The following is a 13,288-nucleotide window of genomic DNA, read 5'->3' on the forward strand; positions in this document are numbered from 1 at the left end:
CATCATGTATCTAGGGGAAAGGGGAAGGGTGGAGTGGGAGGTAGGTGGCACTAGGAGGGTCCAGAATCGGCCCTTCCGGAGCTTAGTGTGGATCAAGAGCCAGGCAGGAAGCTCTTCAGAGCATTGCCCAAGAGCAGAGGAAGCCTGGAGTGGGACTCAGGGAGTGGGGGTGGAGGGGGGTGGGGGCGGGAGGGCTCACACTATCCCTCAGTGTGGCCCTGCCTCATCTTCTCTTCCAAAGCCCAGACTGCCAGGACCGAGTGTGGAGGCCCCCGGTCTGGGGGGAACCAGGACTCCTGGCCCCTGGGGGGAGGTGGGGAGGCAAAGAGAGGAGGGTCAGGCCATTGGCCAGGGCAGGGAGAAGGCAGGCAGGAGAGCCCCTGCCGGGAAGAGGCAGGATCCAAGCACCTGGAGAGCTCTCCAGGACCTAGGCAAACACTGAGGTCAGTGCTGCTCCCTCAAAGCCCTTCCCCTGGGCCTTCTCCCCCAGCTATAAGGGCCCCTGCCCCAAGCAGGATGCCAGGTTGCAAGGGCTATGGCCAAGTCACACCTGCTGTCATGGCTGCTGCTGCTCACGCTCTGTGGTCCAGGCCTCGGTGAGTCTCCCCAGCCTCTGCCCTGGAGGCATCTCCACACGTACCAGCTCAGCCGTTACCCCAAGTCGGTACATAATCCGCCTCTTATTTTAAGTACTAGGGCCTTGTGCCTACTAAGCACTGTCTACAGCCCTGTGTTGTGCATGGGCTGGTGCGGGTGTGAACTCCGCTTCTTCAGTCAGTGCCTCTCTCCCACTGAAGTCACATCTCCAATTTCAGCTTTTTGCTGGTTCATTGGAGATAAGAATCTTTCTGATTTGTCTTCCCAGGACTGGCTTTGAACTTCATTTATATCTCAGCCTCCTAAGTGGCTAGGATTATAGGCCTGAGCCACTGGTACCAGACTCCAGCCCTTTTGGCTTTAGGTATTTTTGTGGTAGGGTATCACTCCTTGCTCTGGCTAGCCTGGACTTTGATCTTATCTACACTTCCCACCATAACTGGGATGATAGGTGTATACTACCACATCCCAGCTCTTTTCTTTGTTTTGTCTGTCATGGGGTTTGAACCCAGGGCCTGGGTGCTGTCCCTGAGCTCTTTTTGCTCAAGGCTAGTACCTTGAGCCATAACACCACTTCTGGTTTTCTGGTGGTTAATTGGAGATGAGTCTCAGGGACTTTCCTGCCCAGGCTGGCTTTGAAATGGGATTCTCAGATCTCAGCCTCCTGAGTAGCTAGGATTGTACGTGTGAGCCCCCAGCGCCTGGCCCCCAGCTCTATTCTGTTAAAACTGGGGCATACATATTGCTTGCCCAAGCTGGCCTTCACTGGAGATTCTCTTGATCTCAGCTTTCCGAGTAGCTGGGATTACAGGCATGAGCCACTGGTGCCTGACTCATGACAGCTAAGGCGTAGAAAAGCTCCCAGGCTGGTACCTTCTGGAAGGAGGAGACCCAGAACTTTCTGACATGTGTGATGGCCATGCCTCTGTGGCACAATTGAGTTGGAGGTTGGGTGAAGTCGGGCGGCCTGTGTACCTTAGTTTCTGATGGAGGTTGCTCTGGTTCCAAACTGTAGCTGTCTGGACCACTTCGCCCCCCGCCTGTGCCCAGGGTCCCAAGTTCTGGTGCCAAAGCCTGGAGCAAGCTATGCAGTGTAAAGCCCTGGGGCACTGCCTACAGGAAGTGTGGGGGCATGTGGGCGCTGTGAGTACCACCCAGGGGACACAGGGGGGCCTGGGAAGGGCGGTGCCAGATGGCTTGTGCATGGGCCCTGGGGTTGGGGGGGGGGTTGGGGCCCTCCCAAGGAATGGGATGGCAAGGAGAGGGGATAGGGTAAGGTGGATGGTGGGATGGCGGGCAGTTGCCCGTATCTTGCAAGTCTTTGTCTGCCAGTGTCTGAGAGAGCCCCCCCCCCCCCGCCCAGACACACATCCCTACTCATGTGTCCCCACTCTGCCTCTCGGCCCCAGGATGACCTGTGCCAGGAGTGTGAGGACATCGTCCGCATCCTCACAAAGGTGGCGAAGGAGGCCATTTTCCAGGTAAAGAAGCCCATATCCTGGGTGGAGTTTAGGGAACAAGAGATGAGGACCCGAACAGGGGTGTTTCCAGGTCAAAGGTGAAGCCTGGGACTCCACACCTGACCAAAGCAGGCCCTGGGACTGAGCCTAGCAGAGGGCCCTGCCGGAAGGGGCGGGGCCACAGGGGCGGGGCCACAGCACGGGGAGGCCCAGGCCCAGGTTGGCTTCCCCCGTGGCAGCCTCGCAATGAGGCACTGGGGTGGGAGCCAAGCTGATCCTCCCCGCTGCCCTCCCAGGACACGATTCGCAAGTTCCTGGAGCATGAGTGTGACGTCCTCCCCTTGAAGCTGCTTGTGCCCCAGTGCCGCCATGTGATTGAAGTCAACTTCCCCCTGGTCATCGACTACTTCCAGAGCCAGATTGTGAGGCCCCAACCTCCCCTCCCACCCACTGCGACAAAGCCTCGGAGAGGCGTGCGTGCACACACACACACGCGCACACACACACACACACACAGCACCCTCCCTCCATAGCACCCAGACATAGCTACACATACACATACACTTTCCACAACAGGCCTGGGAAACATGCTCTTCAGTCAGGAACCCAGGTCAGAGCTGCCTGCATACTTAGACTCACACACCCTCCCCCTCTCACACACAAACTCACATTTATTCTCACACATCTGCTCACAACCATTCACACACATTCCTAGGCACCTTCCCCAAGTCTCTCACCCCACCCCCACCCCCATCTATGCCTTCCATCCCCTTCACCCCGAGCCCTGGGACTCCCCCTCCCCACTGGACTCCTGGTCTCTTGAGCATGGGGCCCCTCCCTGTGCCCTAGAGCCCAAAGACTGTGTGCCAGCATGTGGGCCTGTGCCAACCTGGGCAGTCGGAGCCAGCGCAGAAGCCAGGGATGACAGAGTCTCTGCCTGACCCTCTACCGGACAAGTTGTCCCTGCCTGTGCTGCGAGAAACCATCTTTATGCGTTCTGGGCCTCATACTCAGGTGAGGAAGTGAGGTGAGGAACAACAGGGCTACGTGGCCGCTGAGGCCTCCTAAGCACTGGGGGAAGAGAGGAGCCAGAAGGCACTAGAAGTTTGGGACAGAGCCTAAATCAGGAAGAAGGGGAGGAGGAGATGGGGCGGACAAGGCCCTCCGGATGCCTTCGCCCAGCTCCCAGCCCAGCCTCCGCTCTGCTTCCTCCACAGGACCTCTCTGAGCAGCGGCTCCCCATCCCCCTGCCCTACTGTTGGCTCTGCAGGACTCTCCTCAAGCGCGTCCAAGTCGTGATCCCCAAGGTGAGGCGTCCAGCACCACATGCAGCTTGGGCGAGCCCCTCCCCCTCCCACCTTCTCCCATTCACAGCTATGCCCGGAGTTAGGAGGGGAGCCATCTGTGCGTGGTCCCCACCAAGGAAGCCCAAGGCTCAGATAGATGAAAATAGGTAAGGCCCAGCCTGTCTGCCAGCAGCTCAGCTCTAATGGCAAAGAATCTCCAGTTGTCTCTGTAGAAAAGACGCTTTAGTTTCTCAAAGGGAAAATGTCCACTGATAGACTCCCCACATGGCCATTGTCTAACTTAAGAGTTACCCAACTCTGTCGTGGCTTTTGCCTGGTAACCCCTCAGCCCAGTCTTGCCCTCTCTCATCAACCCAGCCCAAAAGAGATCCTGTCTGTCCTGTAGCCATTAAGGATTCAAAGTAGGGGATAAAGACAAACAGTGATGGGGTCAGGCTGCTGGATCAGAGAGAGCTTTGAAGAGGTGACAATTACGTTGAAACTGAGAGGACACGGCCCCAATAGACCAAGAGCCTCAAGCAAGACCGAGCTTGGCAGCCAATGAGGCTGGAGCAGGAGGGCCAGCAAAAGAAGGGACCAGAGAGGTGGCCTAGACCTTATTAAGACAAGTTAAAAAGAAAAAGACAAAGGCTACCATTCTGAATGTAATTTGTAGCTAGTGCAGAATTTCAGCAAGGAGAAAGATCACGCGTGCTACTAGAATAGGCGGGGAGGTAAGCACCATTGGCTGTGCCTGTAATCCTAACTACTCAGGCTGAGATCTCAAGACATACGTGAGAGAATCTTATTTCCAATTAACCACAAAAGAAAAAAGAATCCAGAAGGGAAGCTGTGTCTCAAGTGGTACAGTGCCAGCCTTGAGCAAAAAACGCTAAGGGACAGCATTCAGCCCTGAGTTCAAGACCCAGTGCACACACGTGCATACACGCATGTGCAAACACACTCACATACACTCGGGCAAGTAAGAGGCAAAATAAAATCAGGCAAGAAGCTTAGCAGGTTACTAAATAACTGTCAGAATGGGGTAGCGGGCAAGATGGAGCCAAGAGGGCAGATGGGGATATGTTGGGGAGGGTGGGCTTGACTGGGTTTAGTAATGGGTAGACTGCAGGAGTGAAGGCCGGAGAGGAATCCTGATGACCCATACATAGTCTGCGTTTCTGATAACACCACTGGCTGAATGGGAACACTTGAAAAGAAACATATTCAGATTAGAAAACAAGGGCTCTCTCTTGGCCATGTTAAGTTGGATGTGCCCTAAGTGGGAAGAGAGAGGTTAAGCAGGTGGCGGGACATCAAGCTCTGGGGAAAAGGTTAAGCAGCAAGATCAAGCTGAGAGTGAGCCAGACGAAAGATCAAAGCAAGAGGAAGACCAACAAGGGAGAGTGCAGAGATGGAACTGAAGGACCAGATAAAGAGAGACGGCAACAGAGAAGTGGAGGGAGAACAGCCAGGGACATGGTGGACCACGGCGGGGCACCAAGCCAAGCGAAGGCATTTCAGAAGAAGGGCTACAGCATTATCTGATGGTGGCTACACCTGTAATCCAGACACTCAGGAGGTTGAGATCTGAGAATCCAGGTTTAAAGCCAGCCTGGGCAGGAAAGTCCTTGAGCCTCTTATCTCCAGTTAACTACCAAAAGAGCTCAAAGCGGAGCTGTGGCTCCAGTGTTAGAGCACTAGCCTTGAACATAAGAGCTCAGAGACAGTGCCTAAGCCCTGAATTTCAAACCCCCAGGACTGGACAGAGAAAGAGACAGAGAGAGAGAGAGAAAGAGATAGACGGGGGGAGAGAGAGAGAGAGACCCTGTAGACATGGCAGGCAGGTTGTGGACGAGCCTGGCAACTGTTCTGAAGGAATGGGGAATGCTAGGGCACAGAGTTCAAATGGAACAGGTTCCAGAGAGAACGGAGGGAAAGATGTAGAATAGCAAATATTTCCAACACTGCCACGAGTGGCAGTGGAGCCATTTTAGCGTGTTCACCAGTTGGCCTAGGAGAGGAATTCTTGAGGCCAAAAGAAAGGGTAATCCCAGATGAGGCAGTGCAAGTGAGACCCAGTGACCGAGCAGCCTGGCCTTTGATGGCCTGCGCACTCACGGGAGTCGGCAGAGCAGGAGGGGAGGCTCAATGTGTGTGGATGCTTTTGGTGAAGTACCTCATTTGAAAGGTATCCCACCAGTGGGGGGCACATCCCTCAGGCCTGCCGGTGGCCTTAGTCATGCCTGTCTCTCTGGTCTGGCTACATCCTGTTCAGCAAGCCAGGAACTGCCGGGTGCTTGCTCGCTCAGGGGTCCCGAGTCTCCTAGTTCTTTATCCTCCGTGTCCTTACCTGGAAAGGGAATGAGATGGATACGTTCGACTGGTGCTGGGCAGAGTGGAATCTTGCCATGGGAAGGTCCCACGCTGCCCTCTCTCCACCTCCACCCCAGGGTGTACTGGCTGTGGCTGTGTCCCAGGTGTGCCACGTGGTACCCCTGGTGGTGGGTGGCATCTGTCAATGCCTGGCTGAACGCTACACGGTCCTCCTGCTGGATGTACTGCTGGGCCGCATGCTGCCCCAATTGGTCTGCGGCCTCATCCTGCGATGCACCACTGATGGGGTTGTCCCTGGTGAGCCTGCCCCCGCACCCCCCCCCCCCGGCTCCAGTCCCCACTAACCCATTGCTACTGTCCTTTTCCAGTCCTGACCATGAAAAACAAAACCCTCCCCCTCCCCACTTTCGTCCTCTCCCCTCTTCCTCCCCATTTTTCTTCCTCCCTTCCTCTGCCCCTCTCCCTTCACTTCCCCCTCTCTCTTGCCCTCCTCCCCACCCCACCCCCCGAATTTCTGCAGGGTAGCTTTGACTGGTTTCTCTGTAGCCCTCCCAGCTCTAGGATCGCTGGCAGAAGACGGGCTGCTGCAAGAAGACTCTGAGTGCCAGCTCTGCATGTCGGTCACGGCTCAGGCACGGAACAGCAGTGAGCAGACCATGCCACAGGCAATGCACCAGGCCTGTCTCAACTACAGTTCAGATAAGCAGAAGGTGAAGGGTGGATACATAGGGGCCCTGGGACTCAGGGCCTGTCTGTGGGGAGGTCTGAACCAAAAAAAGCTTTGCAGCCAGACACACGCAGGGCAGGGTAGACTATAGTCCAGACAGGCAGGGAGGACATAGGTCAGCCCATGGTGGGACTGTAGTGACTGTAGGGCATTGCTGGCACCAAAGTCAAGCTTGGACGATAGCCTAGACACAAGGTGGTGGGTTCAGAGGAACCAGCAGGCCTCCATCAGGGGTCAGTCCTGCCAGTCCCAGAGGAGCCTTGCCAAGGAAAGCTGCCCCCCCACCAGCTGCTCCAAGGCCTATCAGCTGTGCTATGACCCAGGTGGGCTATGTGGTAGCCCAGGTGATGGGTGACACTGCCAGTGCCTGGTAGACACCAAAAGAGAAGACTGGCCAGGGCAGCTGGAACTGGGCAAGGGCCTGGCCTCTCCTGGGTCCCTGTGCCGTCTCTGCCCTGCCTCCTTAGTGTGACTAACAGCGACACAGTGTTCCTGCAAAGACCTGGCTTGAAGTCTTAAAGGCTTGCCAATAAATGTGGCTGATGATAACAGTACATTTCCTGCTTCTCTCTCTGTCTGTCTCTCTCTGTCTCTCTCTTCCCCCTCCCCCTTTTTTTGGGCTTGAACTCAGGGCCTGGGCACTGTCCCTGAGCTTTTTGCTCAAGGCTAGCACTCTTACCACTTTGAGCCAATGTCAATTCTGGTTTTTGAGTGGCTTACTAGAGAGTCTCATGGACTTTCCTGCCCAGGCTGGCTTCAAACCATGATCCTCATATCACAGCCTCCTGAGTAGCTAGGATTACAGGTGTGAGCCACCTGCCCCCGGCATTAATTTCCGCCCTCCTTCCAGGAGGCAGCCCTGACCTCCATGCCTTTCCCACAGAAACTTCCAGGCTTTGGTCTTACTTGCAGTGGAGATGCTCAGTGGGGCTGATGATTGGGTGCCCAGAGTGACCCAATGAGGTAGAGTGGCAAAAAATGTCTGGTTCTGGGCTTTGGTGCACCCACTGCACGTCTGTCTTTCCTCAGTGCATTCGGTTTGTGGAGCGGCACACCTGGCAGCTGCTGGCTCTGGTGCCCAAGGGGTCGGATGCCCACACCATCTGCCAGGTACATCCATCCCTCCAGCTGGCCCTGGGCCTCCCCTGCCCTCCTTGGTCCCTGGTTGTCAGAGATCCAATGCTTCTGGGTCCGGGACTAGGTGACCCCATGTTTGCAAATAGAGAAAGTGTCACCTCAGAGGCAGAGAAAACATGACAATAGAATGAAAATGAAGAACTATGGGAGGGAGGGGCATCTGGGGGTGGGGCTGCACTCACTGAGCAGGGGGGACACAGTGGGGACTCACCTCTAAGTCCTCAGGCTCAGAGCGGCATGTAGGAGTGACCAGACCATGCCAAGAGCACTAGGCCCAGGTGGAGTTACCCTTCTGGGGACCCCCATGTCCCCCTCAGACTGCCTTGCCCTGGCCCAGCCCTCTTGAGCTCCTGCCCGAGGCCTTCCCCCCCCGCCCCCCCCCCCCGCCTCCTTGCTCTCTGGACTTTAGAAGCCGGGAGTGGGGGGCTGAGGCTCTCATGTTCTTCCTGTGACAGGACCTAGGCGTGTGTACAGCCCCCTTCAGCCCCCTCCAGTGTTTCCAAAGCCCCCTTGTCTGATGGGAACTCAGCCTCCAGGTAAGTCTGTCTTAGCTTGGGGTGGGGTGGGCTTGACTTTCAGGGTGTCTGGCGAGCAGGCAGAAGATGGTGGTTCCTGCAGCTGTTCCATTGTACCTTCCCCAGGCGCATCTCCAGACTCCTGAGGACCTCTCTTGGCACCATGAGGAAAAGGCCCTTTTGGGACGTTGTCTGTCATTCCCTCCACTTCGCCTGGTCCCAGATCTCTTCAGCTGCCACCTGAGGCCTTCCTTCACCTTCCTTGTCCTCTGGACGGGCCGACCTTGGGGAATTTGACCTTCTGTGCCAAGGCCAATGTTTCCTGGACCTCAGAAGAAGTCAGACTCCACTGCCCAAAGCTGTCTCCCCCTCAGATGCCAAAAGCACCTCTGCAGCTCAGCCCACCTTCTAGAGGCCATTTCTCCCCTTCGGCCCCTCATTTCCTAAGAGAGAGGCAGCACTTGGGATGGAGCAGTGAGTTAGATATAGACTCTGCAGATGACCCTGAGATGACCCAGCTGGCAACCTGAAGCAAACGGAGTCCACCTTAGAAATCTGCTCAGAGCCAGCCCCAAATGGAGTCAGGCCAGCCTTGCCGGGAAACCTTGCCCATCATAACACCTACAAGGGCAATAGGGAGGGATAGGCCATCTGCCCTAACCCAGACCCATCCCACAGGACCAGCTTAGTGTGTGTCACTCCCCCTATCTGTGACAGCTGGGGCTCTGGTGTGAGGAAGCCACCCAAAGGCTCTCCTACTGAAACAAGGAGCAATGGGTTGGCACAGGAAGCTAGGCTGTGGCCCCAACTGGGCCATCAACTGGCACTGAGTTCCTAGACAAGAAACACAGCCCCTCTCTAGGATGTCACTGTCCTCAACTGATAACAGTCTAATGAGCAAGGCTCCCCCTCCAGCCTGGGGCCCCAGCCCTCAATGTAAAGAAAGTTTACCGCCCACAGCGTCCTCCCCACCCGCTTTCCTCACAGTACCTTGCACCGGAAGACCACCAACCCCACCATGTGCCCTGTCTATCCCAGCTCTAACCACAACCCTGCACTCCTCTGGGTGTGAGGCTCAGCAAGGACAGTGTCCTTTGAAGGTCTGCGGAGGGGGAATCTGACCTTCACACCAGCACAGCTCCCACACCCAGCTCCAAGAGGCAAACAGGAAGAAGCTGGGCCATACTTCACACACACATACACACGCGCGCGCATGAGCGCACTTAGAGACTAGCTTCTATAGTTCTTTGCTAATGCTTCTATGAAACCCCAAGTCCAGAAGAATAGAGAATGGGAACAGTTTTCTGATACATTAAATCTTCAAATTGTGCTTTTTCAAAACCATAGGCCAGCTGTGACGTGAGCAACGGTAGTTACGGCATATTCAGGCATGATGACAAGGTGACTAGGCAAAGCTGTGTTTCAAGTGTTCTGCTACTGGAGAGCTGTTGCTTTAAGGGGATTTCTAGGTCTACAGATGTAGTTCCGCTGTTGTATACTTGCTGAGCATACATGAGGCACTAGCTTTGATCCCCAACATCCCTCAAAAGAGGACAGACTTCTTTTTATCTTCCTACAAAGCAAACGTACAAACTTCTGTTTGAAATTCCAAGGTGATTTTATGTTATGATTTATCTGCTCAAAGCTCAGTTGAGACCGAGCATCCCCATGGTCAGTTCTTATGTAGTGCAATTTCTGTGACACTGCTAATAAAGTCCTACTCATGTGTGCAAAAGAACATACTGACCTTTGCCATGCTGCGGGAGCCATAGGCTCACCCGAAGCCAGCAAGGTGGGGACCTACTTCACCCTGCCTTGATGAGGATAGATAACCCCATCTCTCCTCGCTTTAACCACCACTCTAGCCTGCCCTTCCAACTCCTACCCTCCCTCTTCCCAAGATTCTCTCCGTGGTGAGAAGGTAACCAGAACAAAATGAATAAATGAAGACACATCTTTAGCTTTAAAGACCTAAATGCCAGAAATGTCCTTCTATTTATAATACAAGAACTTTTGTCTTATTTTAAATTTAAGATTTCAGAAATTACAGACCAAAAAAAAAAGAGGAGAAAAAAACCACCCATAATTTTACCAATTCCAGGAAAGAACTATATAGCAAGATGTGTATTTTCACTTTTTTTTTTTTGCCAGTCCTGGGGCTTGAACTCAGGGCCTGAGCACTGTGCCTGGCTTCTTTTTACTCAAGGCTAATACTCTACCACTTGAGAAACAGCACCACTTCTGGCTTTTTCTATATACGTGGTACTGAGGAATTGAATCCAGGGCTTCATGTATGCAAGGCAAACACTCTACCACTATGCCATATTCCCAGCCCTATTTTCATATTTAACTCAGGACTTTCTCAACCCCTTCTCAACCCTCTGGCTCCATTTCCAACATACAAGTACTAGAGCAAACCTTCTATTCATCTGCTCTGAGGGAGGGCTGAGACACAAAAATCTTTGTTGCAAATATTCTGGGTCTTTCTGCTCCTTTGTGAGTTCGAGCTTGGGGTCATGGTAAGAGAGCATGAATTTCACTTCTTCATCTGTGGCTCACATTCTGGCCCGAAACTGAGGCCTCCAAAAGAGGAAGGGCATGTTGTGGTTAGAGCTATAACAGCACAGAAGCTGGCTCCCGCTCACAGACATATGTTTCACACAGACATGTCAGCAGCTTGACAAATGGTCCCCAAACTCCATGGCCACAATCATGGGAAAATATATAGCCAAAATTATAAATGTAAGAGGATAACACAGAAGCTGCGCATGGAGGTTCACTCTTGGAGAATGACTATAAACAATTCCAACAGAAGCTGCTTTCCAGATATGGCATTCTAAGTGATATAGCATAGCCTCTGGCCCGTGGTATGCAGCTACCAAGCTGATATCTTATTGGGTTTGTGGATACAAATTTCTAAGAATCACAAGAAATACTTTGCTTTTGCTTGGCAGGGTCAAAGGGAAGCCTTCCCAGTGTGGCCCAGGATTGTCCATTCTCCTGGTCCCAATCATAATACAGTCTGCAAAGTTTCATTTGTTTTGCTGCCCATATTGATCTTAAATTACAGGGTTCAAGTGATACTCCCACTTTAGCCTCTCTTTTTTTTGGCCAGTCTTGAACTTAGGGCCTGAGCACTGTCTCTGGCTTCTTTTTGCTCAAGGCTAGCACACTGCCACTTGAGCCACAGCACCACTTCTGGCCTTTTTTTTATATGTGGTGCTGAGGAATCGAACTCAGGGCTTCATGTATACAAGGCAAGCACTCTTGCCACTAGGCCATATTCCCAGCCCCCACGTTAGCCTAAGAGCCGAGACTACATGGTGTGCTGCTATGTCTGGCCATAGAGATCTCCATCATCTGGACTTTCTACACAGCACACTCGTCCACTACATACATCGATGACACTACGCTGGTTAGATCTGACGAGCAGGATGTATTAAATGCTTCAGACGGCTGTCAGAGATGCAACAAGAAGTTAGAAATTGAACCCCAAAAAACAATTTAGGTAACTGTCATTTCAGTGAAGTTTCAGGTGTAGGGAATGGCAAGGATCTAGAATCAAAATATCTCCTTCAAAATAAAAGATGAGTGGGCTGGGGATATAGCCTAGTGGCAAGAGTGCCTGCCTTGGATACACAAGGCCCTAGGTTCGATTCCCCAGCACCACATATACAGAAAACGGCCAGAAGCGGCGCTGTGGCTCAAGTGGCAGAGTGCTAGCCTTGAGCGGGAAGAAGCCAGGGACAGTGCTCAGGCCCTGAGTCCAAGGCCCAGGACTGGCCAAAAAAATAAATAAATAAATAAATAAAAATAAATAAAAGATGAGCTACTACAGCAGTCCATTCCAGCAACCATACATGGACCAAAGGGATTATACTACTCTGACCCATGTACAGTCAGAGCTGTAAGGTGAAAGGTTTACAAAGGAGAACTAGAACAAAAGATTTTTGGAACAAGCACAGGCTGCAGAATGGCCTGCTCTATCCCTTGGTCTCATGATCCTGAAGCTCCACTGCTATTTTGAAGTATCCATGGCAAACAGGAGTCTTTGACAAACACCGATAGTAGACTCACAGTGCAGGACTCTGGACTTTGAAACAAGCATATGTTTTCTGCCAATAGTTAATCTTTTGGGGGAAAAAATAGCTGCTGGCTAGCTTTGGGTTATGGTAAAGAGGTTATCAATTTACTCAGTGCTTTTTCAGCTCCAAATTTGACCTTTTGGCCTCTTCGGTGAAAATGTATCTAGGCCCTTGGATTTTTCCCTTGCAGTCAGCATTAAGGCTATGTCAGAAAAGGGCGTGAAAGAAACATTGCTGAAGAAAGGCTTTGCTTCCTGGTTCTGGAATGCTCATCTGAGACACCCTCTATGAGAGGCTTTCCTTAACACATCAAAAAGCAGGCTTTTATTATATTTTTGATGCTGGGGATTAAGACCAGGACCTCATATAGCTAAGTAAATCTTCGACCACAAAGCTATGGCCTACAGCTTTTCAACAAAGCCTGAAACCTGGCTGTGGACATGATGTCAGCCTTGGCAACAGCAACTGTTCCTTACACATCTATTACTTTTCATCATCATGCTACACCTCTGTTATAATTAATAATTACTAAAGTTGGGGCTGGGGATATGGCCTAGTGGCAAGAGTGCTTGCCTCATACACGTGAAGCCCTGGGTTCGATTCCTCAGCACCACATATATAGAAAACAGCCAGAAGTGGCGCTGTGGCTCAAGTGGTAGAGTACTAGCCTTGAGCAAAAAGAAGCTAGGGACAGTGCTCAAGCCCTGAGTTCAAGCCCCACGACTGGCCAAAAAAAAAATAATAATACTAATTACTAAAGTTAAGCTCTCCTTGATCATACTGTTTTATCATATAGTTTCTCTCTCTGGATTGGACCCAGATTGACTGGAGCCGCAGTAAGCCAGCATAACTTAGACCAGATGGTGGTAGAGAATGACAAGTGGGTAGATTGTCCAAGACACACTTAACATCCAAGCGGGGTGGTGCATGCCTCCAAGCAGTCAGGAGGACTGGAAGTTTGAGGTCAGACTGCGCTCCAGAGCAACTGCCAGGCAAGCCTACCCAGCAGAGTTGGATCTTGTCTCAAAACACAAAACAACAAAAAGGGACACTTACAAAGGGAAATGGACAGGAGTTGGTCACAGAAAAGAGAAGTAAAAAACTGCCTCCAGCTGCTGTGCTGTCAGCTTTCTACATACTTAGG

General features: G+C 52.4%; 1 protein-coding gene across 2 annotated transcripts; it reads left to right on the forward strand.

Moving 5' to 3' along the window:
- The first annotated feature begins 535 nt into the window (after window positions 1-535).
- Window positions 536-8,599, forward strand: Sftpb (surfactant protein B). Of its 2 annotated transcripts, none has more exons than XM_048353551.1 (10): window positions 536-596; window positions 1,613-1,740; window positions 2,007-2,078; window positions 2,354-2,479; window positions 2,907-3,071; window positions 3,275-3,364; window positions 5,797-5,977; window positions 6,227-6,390; window positions 7,437-7,517; window positions 8,000-8,599. In XM_048353551.1, the coding sequence occupies exons 1-10, from the start codon at window positions 536-538 to the stop codon at window positions 8,060-8,062; spliced, it is 1,131 nt and encodes a 376-aa protein (XP_048209508.1). In that variant the 3' UTR covers window positions 8,063-8,599. The 2 variants fall into 2 exon arrangements, with proteins under 2 accessions (XP_048209508.1, XP_048209510.1); XM_048353553.1 differs by having other exon boundaries at window positions 3,275-3,362; window positions 5,864-5,977.
- The last annotated feature ends 4,689 nt before the right edge of the window (window positions 8,600-13,288 follow it).

The sequence above is a fragment of the Perognathus longimembris genome, chromosome 8 (genome assembly GCF_023159225.1).
Source record: "Perognathus longimembris pacificus isolate PPM17 chromosome 8, ASM2315922v1, whole genome shotgun sequence".
Classification (NCBI taxonomy): domain Eukaryota; kingdom Metazoa; phylum Chordata; class Mammalia; order Rodentia; family Heteromyidae; genus Perognathus; species Perognathus longimembris.